Here is a 19,487-nt window from a genome sequence, read left to right on the forward strand (position 1 = left end):
GAAACCCTGTACAGGGTCGCTATGGGTCGGACCCGACTCAAAAGGCATTTAACAACAACAACATAGGCCAGAAATGAGCCCTGGGTGCGCAGTGGTTAAGTGCTCGCCTGCTAACTGAAAAGTTAGCGATCTGAATCTATCAGCCACTGCACGGGGAGAGATGTGGCGGTCTGCTTTTATTAACCGGCTACCTCGGAAACCCTGGGGGCAGATGTGACTCCATGGAAACAGGTAAAGGCTGGACCCAGAGCTACTGCTGCAGCAGGACAGACCCTCAACTTCTCTAATCCCTCTACACAAGCAGTCAAGCCCCTGGCTGTGCGCCCCCAGTGATGCCCTCCCCCAGAAGCAGCTCCTTCCTCTGCCCAGAGTGTAGCCTCAGGTGAACCAGCGACTGCTCCAAGGCTTGTTAAACAATAGTAACAGGGCTCACTGTCCCATGGAGCAGGAGTGAGAACACAGTAAGCATGTGACAATGCCACCACTGCTGGGATTAATACTGTCACTGGTGTCGCTCCCAGGCTCCGGAAACTTACTGAGGGGCTCCACATTGGGGCTGGGCTCCAGTCTCGAGGCATCCCGGGGGATGCTACAGTCCCAGCCGTCAACCTCCACCTGTTCTCCCTCACCTGTGAAAGAAGAAGGGTGTGGGTCAGACTGGGAATGTGGGGATGAGTGACAGGGATGAGGAGAGACTGAATTCTCACAGCTTAGTGTTATCTATGAGAAGAAGGGGAAACAAAGAGACAGACAGAGGAGGCTAACGAGCTCACGAGGGGTGAGGCCGAGTTACCGCACCTGCTTTCTGGATGAGCTGGGACACAGTGGGCAACACAGGAGGGTCTCTGGTCTGAAGGAAATAGATGACGAGCAAAGTCAAGGCGTAGTTATTGAGAAGGGGGCCGCTCCCTAAGTGAATAATCAGTAATTCCAGTTAGGGGCCAGATGCCCACGCACCGTTTCCACAGCAGTGCTCCTAACATCGGCTCCTGTACCTGCCCCCACTCTCTCCCAGATGTCCTTTATCCTCACACCAACTGAGCCCCAAACCTGTCCTGATTGGTCCTCACCTGACAGCCCCCGACCCTGAGCCCAGCAGCGCAGGGTGTACACTAGGGGCCGGACTCGCCCATCCAGCTCGGAGCAAAGACTCAGGAAGCGGGAGTTATGCAGGGCCAGCCTGATACGAAGGGAAGACAAGGGTGTCAGGGTTCTCAGGGCTGGGACCCGCTGAGCTCTCTCTCACCCCGGCTCTCATGCCAGACTTGTGGAACCAAGGCCAGCTGGAGTCTGGAGACCAGAAGGGGGGTTCCCGAAGGGCTGCTCAAAACAAAGGTGTTGCAAGAAGTGCAAAGGCGAGGAAACGAGTGTGGCAAACAATACATCCTCTACGCCTGCCTCGGACACTCACAAAGTATTACATAGCTGCTTCCAGCCTTCAGTATAGTCAAAGAAACAAAGACAGGAAGAAGAGAAAGGACAAAACTCATTCCCATTTAAACAGTATTTCCCAAACATATTCAACCGTGAGACCATTTTTCACATCCCTTAAAAATTGTATTCCATACAGTGAATAGAGGTAAATTCTGTTAACTTATGGGACATGAAAGGGTTGTAACCATTGTAATGACACGAAGTGTATGATTTGTTGAATGTGGGACTGATGATGTGTAGACTTTCACTCAATTCACAAGAAAAGTTAAAGAATAGGATTCCAAGGAGTACTCTGTAAGTACACTGAAATGAAGAAACGAAGAGAAAAAGACAAGCTTAGTGGCAGTGATTTCCCATAAATCAAAACAAAACAAAGAACACGGACCTGGAAGGCAGACAAAAGGAGATGAGAAGCAGACGGGCCACACTGCAGGGCTCAGCAGGTCCAGGGGCATCCTGAACTAGCACTTCCTCCCTCCATCCCAGAATTCTCAGCGGGCCTTCCCCAACCACCACTAACCCCCTGCAAAGGTACCGGTTACTGAGTGAGACGTCCCCATGGAGACCTGAGGGCCGATGGCAGAACTTGACCACAGGGCATCGGGCAGAAGGGAGAGTCTGGACGCGGTACACCCCAGGCACACAGCGCCGAAGAATGGATCCCACCAGCTCCAGCATGGCTCCCCCTTCAGCTGTCTCTCCTTTCAAGGCCTCTGCTAATTCCAGAGACTTCCCCAGGTCTCCCTCTCCCCTGTCCTGCAGTGGAGACGCTGGAGGCAGGGAATCGGGAGAGGCCAGGGTCTCAGAGGCCAACGCCGAGTCAGGAGTCTGGGGTGCTAGGGAAGAGGAAGGGGTTTCAAAGTCCAGGGCTTCTTGGGGAGAAGCTGGTGGCTGTGAGCTGGGAGAGGAGGCTGAGAGGCAAGCCAGGGCTTGAGAATCCAGAGGTGAAGCAAGGGCTGAGTCCAGCGATGGAGAGTCTGGAGCCTTTGGGGCTGGCTGTGGGCAGAAAAGAGCAAGTGAATGTCTCTCCTGCCGTCCCCCAACCAAGGACATTCCTGTTCACAGAATCACAATAGCTAACATGTACAGCTTGCAAGACATTATGTGTTAGGCCCTATTCTGAGGGCCCACATGTATTTACTCATTCAGTCTTCACCATAGTAAAAAATGAAAGTAACCTTTCAATTCCATAAAGTAAATGGCCTGTTTCCTTCAAAATTATCATTGTCACAAAAGACGAAACAAGTCGAGGAACTGTTCCAGATCAAAGGAGACGAAAGACACAACACAACAGTTCACCCCAGAGACAGCTGACAAAATTATAGCGTGTGGACTGTAGGCTAAAGTCTTGGATCAGTCTCAAACTGTTCTCAATTGGATCACTGCACTGTGCTCAACACCGAGAGCACAACTGAAATACTAGGGGTAATGGGGCTTGGTGGACAACCTACTTTCTAATGGTTTAGAAATCATAAATGTTTTTTTAAAAAAAACCTTTCCTAGTCAGTTTGAAGACAAAGGTATGCCTGACCCAAACCACGGTATCTTCAATCGCCTCATCTGCATGTGAATGCTGGACAGTGAATAAGGAAGACCATAGACAAATTTATGCATTTGAGTTATGGTGTTGCAGGAGAATATGAAAAGTACCATGGACTGCCAGAAGAACAAACCAATCTGTGTTGGAAGAAGTGCAGTCAGAATGTTCCTCAGAAGCCAGGATGGCCAGACTTCGTCTCTCATACTTTGGACATGTTATCAAGAGGGACCAGTCCGTGGAGAAGGACATCATGCTTGGTAAACGGGAGGGTCAATGAAAAAGAGGAAGGTCCCCAATGAGATGGATTGGCACAGTGGCAACAGCAATGGGCTCAAACGTAGCAACGAGTGTGAAATTAGTGCAGGATCGGGCAGTGTTTCATTCTACGGTGCATAAATAAGGATGCTATGAGTCAGTACTGACTCCACGGAACCTAACAACAACATCATCCCCAAAACAGGATGACTGGTGGTACAGACGTTAAGTGCTCTGTGGCTAAAGGAAAGGCCAGTGATTTGAATCCACCAACAGCTCCTGGGAAAAAAATGTAATCTGCTTTGTAAAGATCAACCCAAAACCAGTTACCCATCAACTCCAGCTCACAGCAACCCTCTAAGACAGAGGGTTTCCAAGGCTGTCGATCTTTATGGAAGCAGATTGCCACAACCTTCTCCCAGAGAGCGGCTGGTGATTAGCAACCAGACACTTAAGCACTGCACCACCCACCAGGCTTCTTCCATAAAGATGGCAGCCTGGGAACCCCTGCACGGCAGCTGGGCTCTGTCCCACAGGGACGCTATGAATCAGAACTGACTCGATGGTCCTGGGTTGGGTTGGGTTGGGTTCTAGAGAAGCAGAATCTGTACACTAGAAAATCTGTTGTTGTTACTTGTCTACGACACTTAAAGCCTTCAAGTCAGTTCCGACTCAGAGCAACCCCGTATAGGGTGGGTTCCAGGAGCAGTTAGTGGGTTCGAACCACCAACCTTGAGGTTCAAACCAACTTGCAGTTCAGTGTTAATTTTACAGTGCCATAACAGGACTAGAAACAAGCTATATATATATGTATATATATATGTATTCAAAAATTCGTCTTTTTGTGTATCTTTTTATTATTTGACCAAAATAAGATCATATTATACATGCGAATCTGAAATCTGGCGGCTGTTTTTTCCTGTTACAATGACCATCTATCCCTTGTCAATTCCTCTTCACTCTGTCTACTATCCATCCATTCTCCTGTTCCTCCACCGTCAGCCGTTCAGGCTGGTCCATTGTCTCACTTTACAGATAAGGCCGAAGCCTGGGGAGGTCAGTACTAGCCCACAGTGACATGGCTACCAAGAGGCCATGGCTCTAAACTGACCATTCACACTGACTCTACTCACCTGAGGCTCCTCTACGTCACCCAGATCCAGGAAGAGGTCCAGATCACAGCCATGGACGTCAAAGCTGTTTATGGAAGAGCCAAAAGGACAGACCACACAGCCTGGGTGCGGAGCAGAGAATAAAGGTCAGCAGACATTGGAGTGGGGGGTACGGAGTGGGAGAACACACCCTAACAACCATGAAGTCAAATGGACTGGGAGTGACCCTCGGAGACAGACTAGAACTGCCCCATGGGGTTCCAGGCTGTAGTCTTAATGAAAGCAGACTGCCACAGCTTTCTTCTGGGGAACAGCTGGGGAGTTCAAGCCATCAGCCTTCTGGTGGGCAAGCGAGTACTTAGACCACTGCGCCACCAAAACCAAAACCCTGCTGTCGTCAACTCGATTCCGACTCACAGTCACAGGACAGCAGAACTGCCCCACAGAGCCCAAGGGGCTCCGTCTTAATGGAAGCAAACCATCATACAGGTCTCCTAGGGAGTAGCTGCTGGGTTTGAACTGCTGGCCTTCCGGGTAGCAGTCGGGAGCTTAAGCACTGCACCACCAGGGATCTGGAATTCCATCATGGGTGCTGTGGGAGGGCTCAGGCGGGGACACTTACCAGGGAAGAACTCTGTGAAAACCTCTTGCATGAGGGCTAGCACGAGGTTCCGGAGCTGCCGCTCAGCCTCGGACAGCTCCCTCAGGCCCACGAGCCTGACCATTTGTGCCCCCACGTCCGACGCCTCAGCTAATGCTCTGACCAGCTGCTGACTGTCAGGGGCCGCTCCTTTGGGGGACTTGGAAGCTGGACACTGGAACTCCTTCTGCTCCCGGGGCCGGACCCGCAGGCGACGTCCTTCCAGGCTGTGCTGGGGCTGGGACAAAACGGCCTCCCGGGCAGCCACGTCCCCCATCTCCACAATGGCAAACACGCCCTGGGGAATGACAACACGCAGTGACATGGGGATGAGCCCATGAATCGGGAGTATGTGCTGTTTCCATAAAAACAGAGAAAGGTCAGCAAAGCAGTCCTCTCCCTCAGTGCTCCCCACATGCTTTACTCTCACCCCAATCTGCCACGGGAAGTCCTTTTCGCTATTTCATCATTCCGTATTAATTACTTGTCTACGACACTTAAAGCATATGCAACCAGAGAAACAGGTGAATATGTTCCTCATTTCACTCTCCATGTATTCACAGGTTATACTGAGACCCACCCTGACTCTTCCGGGTTTAACTAGACACTTCTGATGGTTACTAAGAATCTATGTAATGTACACTGTAGCACGCGTGATTATGAACAAACATCCCTAATTTCCGAGGAATTGACAATCTAGGAATATCAGCGATGTGGCCGCCACACTCCTGGAATTTGGTTGAGTTCCATGATACTCACTGAGTCATTGCATTTCTTTAGGATATAGTGTGAGCTGGGGCAGGAAAAATAGGCCTGCCTTGGGGTAGAAGACCATTTCTTTTGAGTCCTGTCCAGTGATAAAACTGGAGTCTCAAGCTGCTTATAAAAAAAGTACCCCTATCACAGACTCCTAAGGAGCTCTGGTAGCGTAGTGGTTATGAATCGGGCTGCGAGCCACAGGGTCAGCAGTTTGAAACTGCCAGCTGTTCCGCGGGAGAAAGATGGGGCTTTCTGCTCCCATAAAGATTTACAGCCTCAGAAACCCCGTACAGGGTCGCTGTAAGTCAGAACCAACTCCACAGCACATGACAACAACAACATCACATACTTCTGGTGTGGCACTGTAGGACCAGCACTGGACTGCTAATCACAAGGTTGGCAGTTCAAACCTACAGGATGCTCCTCAGAAACCCTATACAAGGTCACTATGAGTTAGAAGCAACTCTACAGCACTTGACAACATCAGCAGTCGTCACAGCAGTGTGGTGCTGGAATAGAGACACTGAGATGGAAGGAATGGCATTTAGCGTTCAGAAAGAAACCTCTAAGATATCAACGCATTTCTGACAAGGGTGCCAAGATAATCCAATAGGAAAAGGAGCCTTCACAATACACCAGGCTAAGAAAATGGACATCATCTGGTAGCATAGTGGTTACGAATCGGGCTGCTAACCTCAGATACAGCAGTATGAAACTACCAGCTGTTCCACAGGAGAAAGATAAGGTTTTCCAGTCCCATAAAGATTTAAAGCCTCAGAAACCCTATACAGGGGCACCATGAGTCGGAACTGGCTCCACGGCACATAACCACCACCATGCAAAAGAAGCAGAGCTAGCTCACACCATTAGATAAAATTCAACTCAAAATGGACCAAATATGTAAGTGTATGAACTACAACTACAGCTCTCAGAATCTCAGTGTAGAACTTTGTGACCTGTATTAGACAATCATTTCTTAGACTCAACACTTCAGTCATAAACAACCAAAGAAACAAGGAAATTGAACTTCACAGAAATTAAAAACTTTTTATTTGATACATGCACCAATCTGATGAACCTCGAAAACATGCTAAATGAAAAGAGGCTAAATGTGCAAAGAGGTCACATACTGTATACTCCCATTTGTGTGAAATGTTCATGACAGGCAAACCCACAGAGACACAAAGCTGACCCACAGTTGCCTGGGGCTTGAGGAAGAGCAGAATGGGAAGGAAGTGCTTAATCACATCAAGATGTGATTTGGGGTGATGGCAATGTTTTGGAACTAGACAACGTTGGTGGTTACAAAATGCTGTGAATGTATCAAATGCCACTGACATGTTCATACTTTAAAGTATTGAGAGTTACCTAATGTTGGCAAGAATTCAGTGGCGCCTATTGGCTTCAAATCATCTGGCCTTTACCATCTTCATCTGGCCTTCACCCCTAACAGAGCAGCAAAGAACCAGCGTGAAACCGAGGGAGAAGACAGCCACGTGGCCCTGCTCTGGGCTGTCTTGTGCTTCCGAGGAGCTACAAGCTCACCAGGCTCAAGTTCCAACATCACATTTGGAAGCAAAGCCCCAGCTAAAATTAGATGTCCTTTTGCCTGGCTTGTCTGTATGTACATGTTTCTCTCAACCACCTGAGATTTTTTATTGGGGGGAGGAGTAAGAATGAGAGTTAGGGTTAGGGCTAGGACATGATCTAGGCTAAGCCTAGGATTTCATTTAGTGTTAGGGTTATGCTAGGATTAGGGTTAGGAGTAAGGCTTGCTCTAGTTTTTAGAGTGACAGTCAGGTTTATTTTTTTCTTGAAATCTATGTGATTTCTTCTTCATTTGGAAATTCTGTAACTACATTATTCCCTCTTTATTTTACGGCTGTTGCAACCGTATCTCTGGTTCTCTGTTTTTAGTCTTGTAGATTTGTCTTTAATATTTCCATATCTCAGTTTAATGTGGGTGATAATTGTCACATGTTATTCTCAGGTGGTTCTTTGTAGTAGGTTCTTTGCACAAATAACTGCCTTTAGTATTTTTTTTTGTAAAGGTTGGTCTGGTTTTTGTAGTTTATATGGAAATGACCTAATTTTGCCATCATATTTGATGGACAATTTGCTGGGTGTATAATTATTAATTGGCAATTTTTTTCTTACAGTTTTATATGTGTCATCCCATATATCTTGGCTGCATGGATTCTGCTGAGAAATTACAGTTTATTAGTCTTATTCGTTTTCCTTTGTAGGTAACTTTTCATTTTTCCCCTTAGCTGCTCTCAGGATTCGTCTTTGCTTATGAAACGTTTGATTATAACTTCTTGGTGATTTTCTTTGGCAGTCTATCCTGTTTTGGAGTTCATTTAACTTCTTGAATGGCTACCTTCTCATCTTTCATGATGGTGGTGGTGGTTATATGCTGTGGAGTCGGTTCCAACTCATAGTGACCCTGTGCAGGGTTTCCAGGGCTGTAACTCTTTACAGGAGCAGAAAGCCTCATGTTTCTCCTGCGAACAGCTGGTAGTTTAGGGAAGTTTTATTCCAGCAACTCTTAAACAATTGTCTCTATGGTTTTATATGCTACCGTTCTAGAATTCAATCACACATAAGTTACTCCTCTGGACTGTTGTTGTTACATGCTGTAGAGTTGTTTCCAACTCATAACAACTCTTTATAGGGCTTCCAAGTAGCGGCTGGTGAGTCTGAACTGCCGACCTTGTGGTTCAAACTGACCTTGTGGTCCAGTACTTTATCTCACAGTGCCACACCAGGACTCTATTTCTCTTGATATTATTGTTGTTGATAAGTACCATCAAGTCAGTTCCGACTCACTGCAACCCGGTATAGGATTTCCAAGAACTGGCTGGTGAGCCTGAACCACCAACCGTATGGTTCAGACCGAACTTGCAGACCAGCGCATTAACCTGCAGCGCCACTCCATTCCTCCTGATGGTGTCCCACATAAACCTTAGGCTTTATTCAGATTCTTTTTTCTGATTGTTCCTCTCAAAGATGAGTATTGAGAGATTTGTCTTCAAGCTCACTTCTTTAACCTTCCATTGGTTCAATTCTATTTTGTCCTTTCAATTCTATTTCTGAAATTTTAGTATTAATCTTCTGGCTCGGTAATTGCTATTTTTTTATGGCTTCCAAGTTTCCATTTATTTTGTCAGCTTGTTCTTGTATTAGTTCCCTGACTTCTTCCTCGCTTTCGTCGAACTTTTTCTCAATCACTGAAGGTCAGTAAATAGCATTCCTAATCCAGTAGTTCTGATTCTGATTCTGGTATTATATTGTCTGGCTCTATATTTTGGTCACTTGTTTGAGGCACTCTGTCTTGTTTCTTCACATAAGCAGAAACTGTCTGATTTCTCTGAGACCTTGTAATGTTACTGTGTTTATATTGAATTGATGGTTGTACGTTGGTGTGTTCTCAGACATTCACCACCTGTCTCCTGGCAGATGTGGTAGAGCCTAGAAGGAAGTCTGAACACAGTTCTTGGTTCGCTGTGTAGCATCATTCAGGGCAGGTTCACATACCTCCAGAACCCTAGGCCGAGGCTGGGCAGAAGAGGGTGCCACTAGCTGCTGTGTAGGTGATGGTGGGAGGGGCTACCAGGAGAGCATGAGAACAAGAGAAGACTGCATCCCTCTTGTCTCCCGCCTGCCACCCAGCCCTGTGCCCACAGGCTGCTGTATCAACAGCCACTTGCAAAAGCTCAAGATGGCTGCCTCCCTGCATACCCGCTGACAGCCGCCTGGTTTTCTTCTCGCTCACAACTCCTGTTCAGCTTCCTCTTCAGTCAGCCTCAGTCCACCTCTGTCCTATCTTCTGAAGCTCAGTGTCCAGGATTACCATCTGGATTGACTTTACTTGTCCTCCCATCTGTGTTGCAGGGGGTCTGCTCAGCACATCTGCCTACTCCATCATCTCCTCCCGACCACCAGTTTGTTTCCTGAGTTCTTCTAAAATTTTGTCCATGTTTTCCTTGATTTCATCTGGTTTCTTGATCCGTCTATATGTTGGTTAAAGTTGTCTTATTAGCATTCTTTGAAATTCTTTATCAGGTAGTTCCAATACCATTCCGGGTGTTATATTTTCTGACTCTGTATTTTGGTCACTTTGTTTCTTCATGTAAGCTGAAACTGTTTTCTCGGAGACACTGTGGGGCTGTATTCACATCTGACTGATGATTGGATATTGGCTTATTCTCATGCACTCGCCGCCGCCTGCCTCCTGATGGATGTGGTAGAGACTGGAAATGTGAACAGTTAGTTCCCCAATCACTGTTTGTTAGTATAGTTCAGGGCGCAAAAACAAGGGAAAACTGTACTGTGTGCCACCAACCTCCAGCCACATCCTGTGCCTGCAGACTGCCATATGAACAGCTGCTCAAAATAGCCAAAAATGGATGGTCGAGCTGCTCCAGCCCGCCCAGACGCTGCCATGTGTCTTCTCTCTCACCACTCCTGTTCCACTTCATCTTCCAGTTGGCACTGAAACCACCTCTCTGTCCCATCCCTTGATGCTCCAGGTTCCGGGACCACCACCTGTATCTGTTTCACTCGGTCTCTCGAGTCTTTGTTGCAGAGGGTGGGCTCAGGGCGTCTGTCTCTCTGCCATCTTTCCCCGGCCATTACTGAAACTGTTATTGTGCCAATAGCGCTCCCACAAACATGATGAATGTTCCTAAAAGCTGCCAGACTTTATGTAAGAAGTGTGGCCAGCACCAACCCCATAAAGTAACAGACACAATACAACCAGGGCAAAGATTCTCTATATGCCTGGGAACAGCGGGATTATGACAGGAGGCAAAGTGCATAAGCCCATTTTCCAGAAAAGGGCTAAAATGACAAAGAAGACTGTGTTGAGACTTGAATGTTGCAGATCTAAGAGAATGCTGGCTACTAAGCAATACAAGCCTTTTGAACTGGGAGGAGGCAGGAAGAGAAAGGGTCAGATGACCCAGTTGCTCTATTATCAAGACAGAAAAAGAGAACCTTACAGAAGACTTCACGGAGGCCAGGGTTAGCAGATTCGGTCCCCACCAAGAATGACTGTCTGTTGAGTGTTTCTATACCAAGCACTTCACATGACTTTGCCTAAGATGCCTAGGATTCCTGTTGTTTTTAAGTGTGTTCACAGTTCTTACCCATAGCGACCCTGTATAGAGTTGCCGAGGAGTGGCTGGTGAGCCTGAACCACCAACTTTGGGGTTCAACTGACTTTGCAGTCCAAAGCATTAGCCCACAGCACCACACCAGGACTCCTGTAAAGTATGTATTACTATTTGCATTTTCCACCACTCCTGTGTCGGTGTGTCTGACTGTGGTGGCCCATGTGTTACTGGAATGCTGGAAGCTACGCCACCAGTATTGTCAATACCAGCTGGGTCACCCACAGTGGGCAGGTTTCAGCAGAGCTTCCAGAGTAAAACAGATTAGGAAAGCGAGACAGACATTTCTGAATGGTTAGACACTGAAAGCCTTATGACTAGCAGTGGGACTGGTATGACAGAATGCCTGCAGACGAGCCTCTCAGGTTGGAAGGCACTCCGAATACGACTGGAGAAGAGCTGCCTCCTCCAGCGTTGACTCTAATGACATGGATGGAGTAAGACTTTCAGGGCCTTCCTCTGTTGCTGGGCCACACTTCAAATGAGAAGAAACTGCTATAAACATTCAATAATATTCAGAATGTGAAAGGTACAAAATATGAATCAAGGAAAATGAGAAACAATCAAAAACGAAATGGAGTGCATAAAGATCAATGTCCTAGGCATTAGTGAGTTGCAATGGACTGCTATTGGTCACTTTGAATTAAACAATCACATGCTTTACTATGCCGGAAATAACAAATTGCAGAATGGCGTCCCATTCATCACCAGAAAGAGCATTTCAAGATCTTGAAATACAGTGTTGTCGGTGAGATGATAATACTCATCCACCACAAGAAAGAAAAGTTAATACCACTATTATTCAAATTTATGCAACAACAATTAAAGCCAATGATAAAACTGAAGAATTCTACCAACGTCTTCATTCCGAAATTAATCAAACATCCAAGTCAAGATGCACTGATAATTACTGGAGATTAGAATGTGAAAGTTGGAAAGAAAGAGGAGGGATTAGTAGTTGGAAAGTACGACCTTGGTGATATAAACAGTGCTAGAGATCACATGGCAGAATTTTGCAAGATCACTTACTCATTGCAAATACATTTTTCAACAACATAAACTGCAGGTATACATGTAGACCTCACCAGGTGGAATACATAAGAATCAAATTGACTATATTTATGTGAACAGATGATGGAGAAGTTCAACATCATCAGTCAAACTCAGGCCAGGGGCCAACTGTGCGAACGACGAGCAACTGCTCATCTGCAAGTTCAGCATGAAGCTAGAGAAAACTAAAATAAATCCACAAGAGCCAAAAGACGACCTTGAGTTTGTTGTTGTTGTTAAGTGCTGTGAAGTCGGTTCTGAGCCATAGTACCCCTGTATAAGGTTTCCAAGGAGAAGCTGGTGAGCTTGAACCACTGACCTTGTGGTTCAAAATGACTTTGCAGTCCAGTGCATTAGCCCACGGTGCCACACCAGGACTCCATATATGCCATCTGAATTTAGAGACCATCTCAAGAACAGATTTGATGCACTAAACACTAATGACCAAAGACCAGAAGAGTTGTGGGATGACATCTAAGGTATCATGCATCAAGAACAAACACAAAAGGTCAAAACCAGTACAGAAAGAAAAGAACAAATGGCTGTCAGAAAAGCTGCTCTTGAATGTAGAGAAGCTTCAGTGACTGCAGGAAATGATGAAGTCAAAGAGCTGAACAAAAATTTCAAATGCAGCTTGAGAAATGTGAGAAGACCTGGAATTAGAAAACCAAAAAAGAAAACCATCCTCAGCATTTCTCCAACTGAAAGAACTGGGGGGATACAATGGGCAAAATGCTTCATGACACACGACGTATCAAAAGAAAATGAAAGAAATACACGGTACCAAAAAGAATTGGTCAATTCTCAATCATTTCAAGAGGTAACAAGGACCAAGAACCTATGGTAAGAAGAACCTATGAAGGACGAAGTCCAAGCTGCACTGAAAGCACTGGGGTAAAGGAACTGACTGAATACCAACTGAAATGTTTCAACAAACTAATGCGATGCCAAGAAATCTAGAAGACCACTACCTGGCCAACTGATTGGAAGAGATCCATATTTGTGACCATTCCAAAGACAGGTGACCCAACAGAATGTGGACATCATCAAGCAATATTAATATCACACGCAAGTAAAATTTTGCTGAAGACAATACAAAAACAGCTGCCTAATTACATTGACAGGAAGCTGCGAGAAATTCAAGCCACATTCAGAATACAATGTGGAATGTGGGATTATCATTGCTGACATCAGATGGATCTTGGCTGAAAGCAGAGAACAGCTGAAAGCTATTTACTTGTGCTTTATTGACTATGCAAAAGCTTGTGGATCATAACACGCTATGAATAACATTGTGAAGAATGAGTATTCCAGAACACTTAATTGATCTCATATAGAACCTGTACACAAATCAAGAGGTAGTCGTTGGAACAGAATGAAGGGATACTGAATGGCTTAAAATCAGGAAAGGTGTGTGCCAGGGTAATATCCTTTCCCCATACTTATTCAATCTGTGTGTTAAGTAAATACGCTCGGAAACTGGATTATATAAAGAAGAACACAGCATCAGGATTTGAGGAAAACTCATTAACAATCAGCGATACGCAGGTGACAACAACCTTGTTTGCTGAAAGCAAAAAGCACTCAAAATACTTACTGATGAAGACCAAAGACCACAGTCTTCACAATGATGGCACCTCAATGTAAAGAAAACCAAAGTCCTCACAACAGACCAGTAAAGAAGATCATGATAACAGAGAAAAGACTGAAGTTGTCACAGACTTTATTTTACTTAGAGACACAATCATTGCCGGAAGCAGCAGTCAAGAAATCAAATGGCATACTTCATTAAGCAAATCTGATGCCCAAGACCTATTTAAAGTGTTAAAGAGAAAAAACATCACTTTGAGGACTAAGTTGTGCCTGATTCATGCCATGGTATTTTCAATCATTTCATATGCATCTGAAAGTTAAACAATGAATAAGGAAGACAGTGGAAAAATCAATGACTTTGAATTACGATGTTGATGAGGAACACTAAAAGCACCATGGGCTGCCGGAAGAACAAACAAATCTGTGTTGGAAGAAGTACAGCCAGGATGTTCCTGAGAAGCCAGGATGACAAGACTTCATCTCTTATGTTTTGGACGTGTTGTCAACAGGGACAAGTCCCTGGAGAAGGACATCACGCTTGGTAAAGTGGAGGGTCAGCAAAAAAGAGGAAGACCCCCCAAAGAGATGGATTAACACAGTGGCAACAACAATGGGTTCACACCTAACCATTGTGAGCGTGACACACAACCGGGCAGTGTTTGGTTCAGTTGTGCATAGTGTTGCTATGAGTCGGAATCAACTCCAGATCACCTAACAACAACATCGCTTGCATTTTTCATATGAAGCAACGGAAACTCAAGAGGTTAAGCACCTTGTTACTGTCTCAAGAAGAAGCTTCTATCCCCAAACTTCTAACTTCCCAGTGACAATCTCCCTCACGGAGACGTTGTGCGGATCACATGAAGTACTGTATATAGTACTTGGTACACTAATGAGAAACTGCTCAATGAAACGCTTATATCCCCAAACTTCTAACTTCCCAGTGACAATCTCCCTCACGGAGATTTTGTGCGGATCACGTGAAGTACTGTATATAGTACTTGGTACACTAATGAGAAACTGCTCAATGAAACGCCAAACCATTATTGTTATAATAATTAGAAACCTCAGAAACTTGAGGTTTAGGGCCATAAAAAAAAATAATAATTCTTCCCAATTGAAATAAGTCACCAACAACATGAGGACATTTGGATTTTCTAAAGAAGTGACCTGGGACAGACACTGACTGTTGTACACCAAATATATAAGGAGAATTCAAAACAGGCCATGGAAAAATTCCATCATCTTTTCATTCCATTTTTCCATGAGCTTTTTGAACCCCCCTTAAGTATTCTGCTCCTCTTAATTAATAACAGAATCCCAATTTCATTCAGAGGAGCAATGTGTCAGGTTTTAAAAAAAAAAACCCTTCAATTTTCAGGCTGCCTGCCACTAGGGGTAACCAGGTGGCGTCGTTCTGGCCAATGAGATCTAAGTTGAAGCCTACTCAGGAGGCCTTCTGGGAAAAGGAATGGCGGCCAGACTCAGCCTTTTGTACTCTGCCCTTCCCCTGCCCCTCCAGCAGTGTGGAAGCAAGAGTACTGTCACAAGGATGAAGCTGAGAGCCTTGTCAAGGACAAAACACAAAGGCAGCAAAACCCCGGACTGCTCAGGGCTGGACAGTTACATGAGAAAAACGGAACCGTTTTTGTTGAAGTCATTGTTGCTGGATTGCTGTACATAACCCCTAACACAAAGAGATCCCATCCTAGAAGGTCTGGGAGACTCGGGCATCACCTACGCCATGTCGAGTTAACCAGACACAGCCTCAGAATGACCGAAGAACACAGCACCATCAACACGTGAACTGTTTCAAGAACACTGACAGAAGTAAGGACGAGGTCTTCTAACCACATACTTCAGTATACTCCTCAGGATAGAGGGATAAACTGTCATCTGGTTTATCAACCCCATTCCCCAAAGGTGTATTCTTACAACACCCATTTCACGGCAGTCATTCAATTTACACTTTTTTCTCTACACTGTAAACTCAGTGTGCGCAGGAACCCCCTCTATCTTACAGTACAAAAGTTGCTATTGTTGATTTCTGATTCATAGTGACCCTGGTTTCCAAGCAGCAGCTGGTGGATCTGAAGCGCTGTCCGTGTGGTTAGCAGTCCAGTGCTTATCCTACAGTGCCACACTAGGGCAAAGTTGTTGTTGTTGTTAAGTGCCGTTGAGTTGGTTCCGACTCATAGCAACCCTGTACAGGGTTTACAAGGAGCAGCTGGTGAGTTTGAACTGCTGACCTTGCGGCTCAAGCTGACATTGTGGTCCAGCGCGTTATCCAGCAGCAGTTAACAAATATTTAGTGACTAAACATATTAACTAAATAAGTAAATGACAAACAAGTCTCCTAATGACTAATTCTGGCAAACTGATAAAATCCAGGGGGGACACGCAAAACTGGACAAGCTTAGGTACTGTGGTGTCCCACCAAGGACAAGTACCATTAGGAAGCAGCCAAAACAGGCTGCCAGTTTTATCCCGAATGTGGCACCCCCGCCTCATTCTTCATTCCCAGAGTCACTCTTTATACCTTGTCCTTATCCATGATGACACTAGCAACAGGCCCAAATGCCTGAAAGTACTCAGAGAGCTGAGCAGAATCCACATCCCGGGGAAAGCCACTGACAAACACACTTCGAAGTCCCTGGGCCTTTCGCGAAGCTCGTAGTTCCACCAGGTGCCGGTGCTTCCGGCCTCCCAAGTGGGCATCTAGACTGGGTCCTGTGAAAACAAGCAAAAGACAGACACCCAAATCACTGTCCAGTGTACCTGCCTTTGCCTTGCTCTCTGCGCACCTCAGTCCTACTAATCCTTCAAAAGGTGAACTTTGAATAAACCAAGTCCTGGCTCCTTTCTCTTTCCCCTCTTGTCCATTGGTTTACATAATATATTCCCCAAACTGTTCCCAGGAGAAGTGCCTACACTACAAATATTTCTCCAGCCATCTCCAAGAGCTAGCTAGGTACAGCAACACTACAAATTGTAAAAGAAATGACTAGCTAACTTATCCAGGTTATACAGAGAACTAAATACCTCGGGACCCTAGACGACCCTCCATGGACCATCGCTGAGTATGGTACAGTGATTATTTTAAGTGCAGGATCTTAAGTAACACACCCAAGCCAATCCCAGCTCTGCCAAGCTATATGAAACCTCAGGCAACTTAATCAACCTTGCTGTACCTCAGTTTCTTCAGCTATAAAATTAAGACAAAAAGAGTAGCTTTCCACAGGTACTATTCAGACATAGCACTTGGCAGAGAGTCTGTTATATAGCAAAGGTGGGGAAAGTTAGCCACTATTATTATTTCAATTTTATTTGAGTCTGAGGCTTGGTGTCACCAATATAGATATAGACCCAGGAAAGATGTACTGTGGCCAAGGTTTCTAGCTTGCCCTACTGGACAAATGAGAATGTCATTCACAAAGGAAGGGAAGAAGCCCCCAGAGTTAGGGAAGATCATGATTCCAGGCTTTATAAGTGGAACTGATGTTTTAATGAGCCCTGGCATTATCTGCTTTTCCTAAGGCACCTTCTGCCTCTTCCTCACTGGTACCTTACGCTGCATCACAGCAGTCTGCCTCTGGGCTTGCCTACCGCCTTCTCTATAAAGCCCCAGTTCCGCAAACATAAAACAGAACATTGAAAGTGTCTCCCTCTCTGGATGCAAACTCTTTCCTCTGTCCTGCCACCCCCGTCACCCCAGAGCCCAGCCGAGAGCCTGCAGACACAGATCAGACGTCCTATTGTTGTTGCTGTTGTTAAGTGCCGTCGAGTGGATTGCGACTCATAGCGAGCCTGTATAGGGTTTCCAAGGAGCAGCGGGTAACCTTGAACCGCCGATCTTGCAGCTCAAACAGAACTTCAGTCCAACGCATTAACCTACAGTGCCACAGCGATAGTGACTAAAGTTTCGTCGTGGAGATTTAGGAAAGATGTAAGGTGATGGGAGTTTGCCCTCTACAATCTTTCGCACGGGCGGCGCCCTAGAAAGACAGAGGTGTGTACCCCTACCAACCGATTTCAACCCTCAATTTCTCCAGAACCAAAGGATAAGAGCCCGCAACCGTCCCTCTCACTAGACACCCCTTACGGTTCGCGGTAGTAATGCGGCAGAGGCAGCAGCGGAAACCTCCACGCGGCAGCGATTCTATATCCGAGTCCACCACCGCCGCCATCGCGACTTTCCAGTACCGACGAAAAAAAATAAATAACAGTACTTCTGGCTCCAGCAGAACTCGCTCCTCCGACTAGCAAAGCGCTCCGAACAATTTCCGCCAATGAGACGGGAAATTACGTCACGTGGCACTCGTGAAGAGACTCCCTTCTGGAAACTCAGCGCCTTCCACTCAAGGTTCCGATTCTCGTCTGGGTTCTTGAGTTCTCTCCGACTTCGGGAAAAGCCGCCCATCTGCGATGTGATCTGCATGCGGTGAGTCGATTGGTGTGTTCTGAACTACTCTAGCGTTGATTGGTTATAAGGTTATGAATATTCAACACAGTAGTCACAAAGGCAGGCACCGGCTTTCTCGCAGACAGGCCGAGTCCCCATTCCAGGACTGTAGAGACCCATGCGGTTGTACCTGCAGCCCCACATTTATTTACCTGGCCAGGAAAGGTGGAAGGTGGGCAATCTCCACCCTTTGTCCCACAAAGCTCAGGGCTGCCCCTGGGCACCCAACGGTCTCAGGACTGCTACCCTCTCCCTCCCGGGCCTACCCCCAAACCACTGCCCAGCCCTGGTTAGGGAGCTCTGTCCGGTCCACCGCCTTATTTCTGCGTCCACTTCTTCGGTGGTCGTGGACTGCGTGTTGTGTACTCACGCAACGCCAGAACCAGTGACCCACTTCAAGGCTGTGCGGAAGAAACTGGCTATGGTGGCAGCAGAGTGAGGACACTGGAGCGAGAAGTGCTGCTGTCCCCTAGCTGATAGTGCTGAGTTTAATCTGTTAACCTCAAGATCGGCGGTTCTAATCCACCAGCTGCTCCTCGGAAACTCTATACAGGGTCGCTGAGTCGGAACTAAAGCGAAGCCACTTAACAACAACCTCCTGGTGTAGTCTCAGGACAGGAAGTGAGTAAAGGAGTTAGGGAGGCCCTAGGGCCAGGAACCTGAATAAAATGGAGGGGTGATTTCCGTTGTGAGTGGATCTGAGGCAGACACATCAAGGTCTGTGACCTTGAGCTAAGGTGGTTCCCCATCTCTAAAGGCCGGGCCCAAGGAGCACATACATAGTAGGATGCCCTTCCTGTCTTCTTTCCTATTCTATTGTGTGCCTATACTGGTGGGCCACAGTATCAAGGCAGTTGCTTAGGTCCTGAGGACCCTAACAGGATCCTACCTCTGCAATCTGAGTACAGCCAGAGCTAGGTGCTTAAGATTCTGCACTGCCCCTTATAGTGGGCTAGCTACATCGTGCTCTAACCTCTAGCAACTCCCAGAAGTCCCTAAGGGAATATAACCAGTTGCTGTTGTCGATTCTGACTCATTGCAATCCCCAGTGTGTCTCAGAGAACTGTGCTTCATAGGTCTCAACGGCTGATTTTTCAGAAGTAGATGCCCAGGCCTTTCTTCGTATGTACTTCCAGGTAAACAAGCACTATCAACCTTGGGGTAAGTAGCATGCACATTAACTGTTTGCACTGCCCAGGGACTCCAGAAGGGTGTACGAGTCAGGGAACTCGGAAGATGCACCTTCATGCATACCCCTTTCCTGTAGGAGCCAGTTCCTCCCAGCTGCTGGGATTGCATCTGGGCCAGGATGGCGCCTGGTCTCTAGCACTGTGGGGACCGGGGGTGGGGGGCAGAATTTGGGTTCCATAAAGCTGGCTGGAGCAAGCAGCCTCCGTCTGTATCTCAAAAAGCTGTTCCTATGGCAAGCCCCATCATTCGTCTTTGTCCTTTATTATTTTTCCTCCTG

The 19,487-nt window shown here is 46.4% G+C and overlaps 1 protein-coding gene and 1 pseudogene across 1 annotated transcript in view; one reads left to right on the forward strand and one right to left on the reverse strand.

Moving 5' to 3' along the window:
* Positions 1–17,995, reverse strand: part of TUT1 (terminal uridylyl transferase 1, U6 snRNA-specific) — a 19,450-nt gene extending 1,455 nt beyond the window's left edge. Inside the window, exons 1-9 of the mRNA XM_006875055.1 lie at positions 17,864–17,995; positions 17,660–17,816; positions 16,097–16,287; positions 4,964–5,279; positions 4,363–4,463; positions 1,970–2,430; positions 1,071–1,180; positions 799–909; positions 537–629 (exon numbers count right to left, since the gene is read on the reverse strand). Coding sequence (XP_006875117.1) covers positions 537–629; positions 799–909; positions 1,071–1,180; positions 1,970–2,430; positions 4,363–4,463; positions 4,964–5,279; positions 16,097–16,287; positions 17,660–17,816; positions 17,864–17,995 — 1,672 coding nt within the window. The remainder of the gene's footprint in view (positions 1–536; positions 630–798; positions 910–1,070; positions 1,181–1,969; positions 2,431–4,362; positions 4,464–4,963; positions 5,280–16,096; positions 16,288–17,659; positions 17,817–17,863) is intronic.
* On the forward strand, positions 10,415–10,770 carry LOC102814553 (annotated as a pseudogene).
* Positions 17,996–19,487: the final 1,492 nt, after the last annotated feature.

The sequence above is a fragment of the Chrysochloris asiatica genome, unplaced genomic scaffold (assembly GCF_000296735.1).
Source record: "Chrysochloris asiatica unplaced genomic scaffold, ChrAsi1.0 scaffold00310, whole genome shotgun sequence".
Classification (NCBI taxonomy): domain Eukaryota; kingdom Metazoa; phylum Chordata; class Mammalia; order Afrosoricida; family Chrysochloridae; genus Chrysochloris; species Chrysochloris asiatica.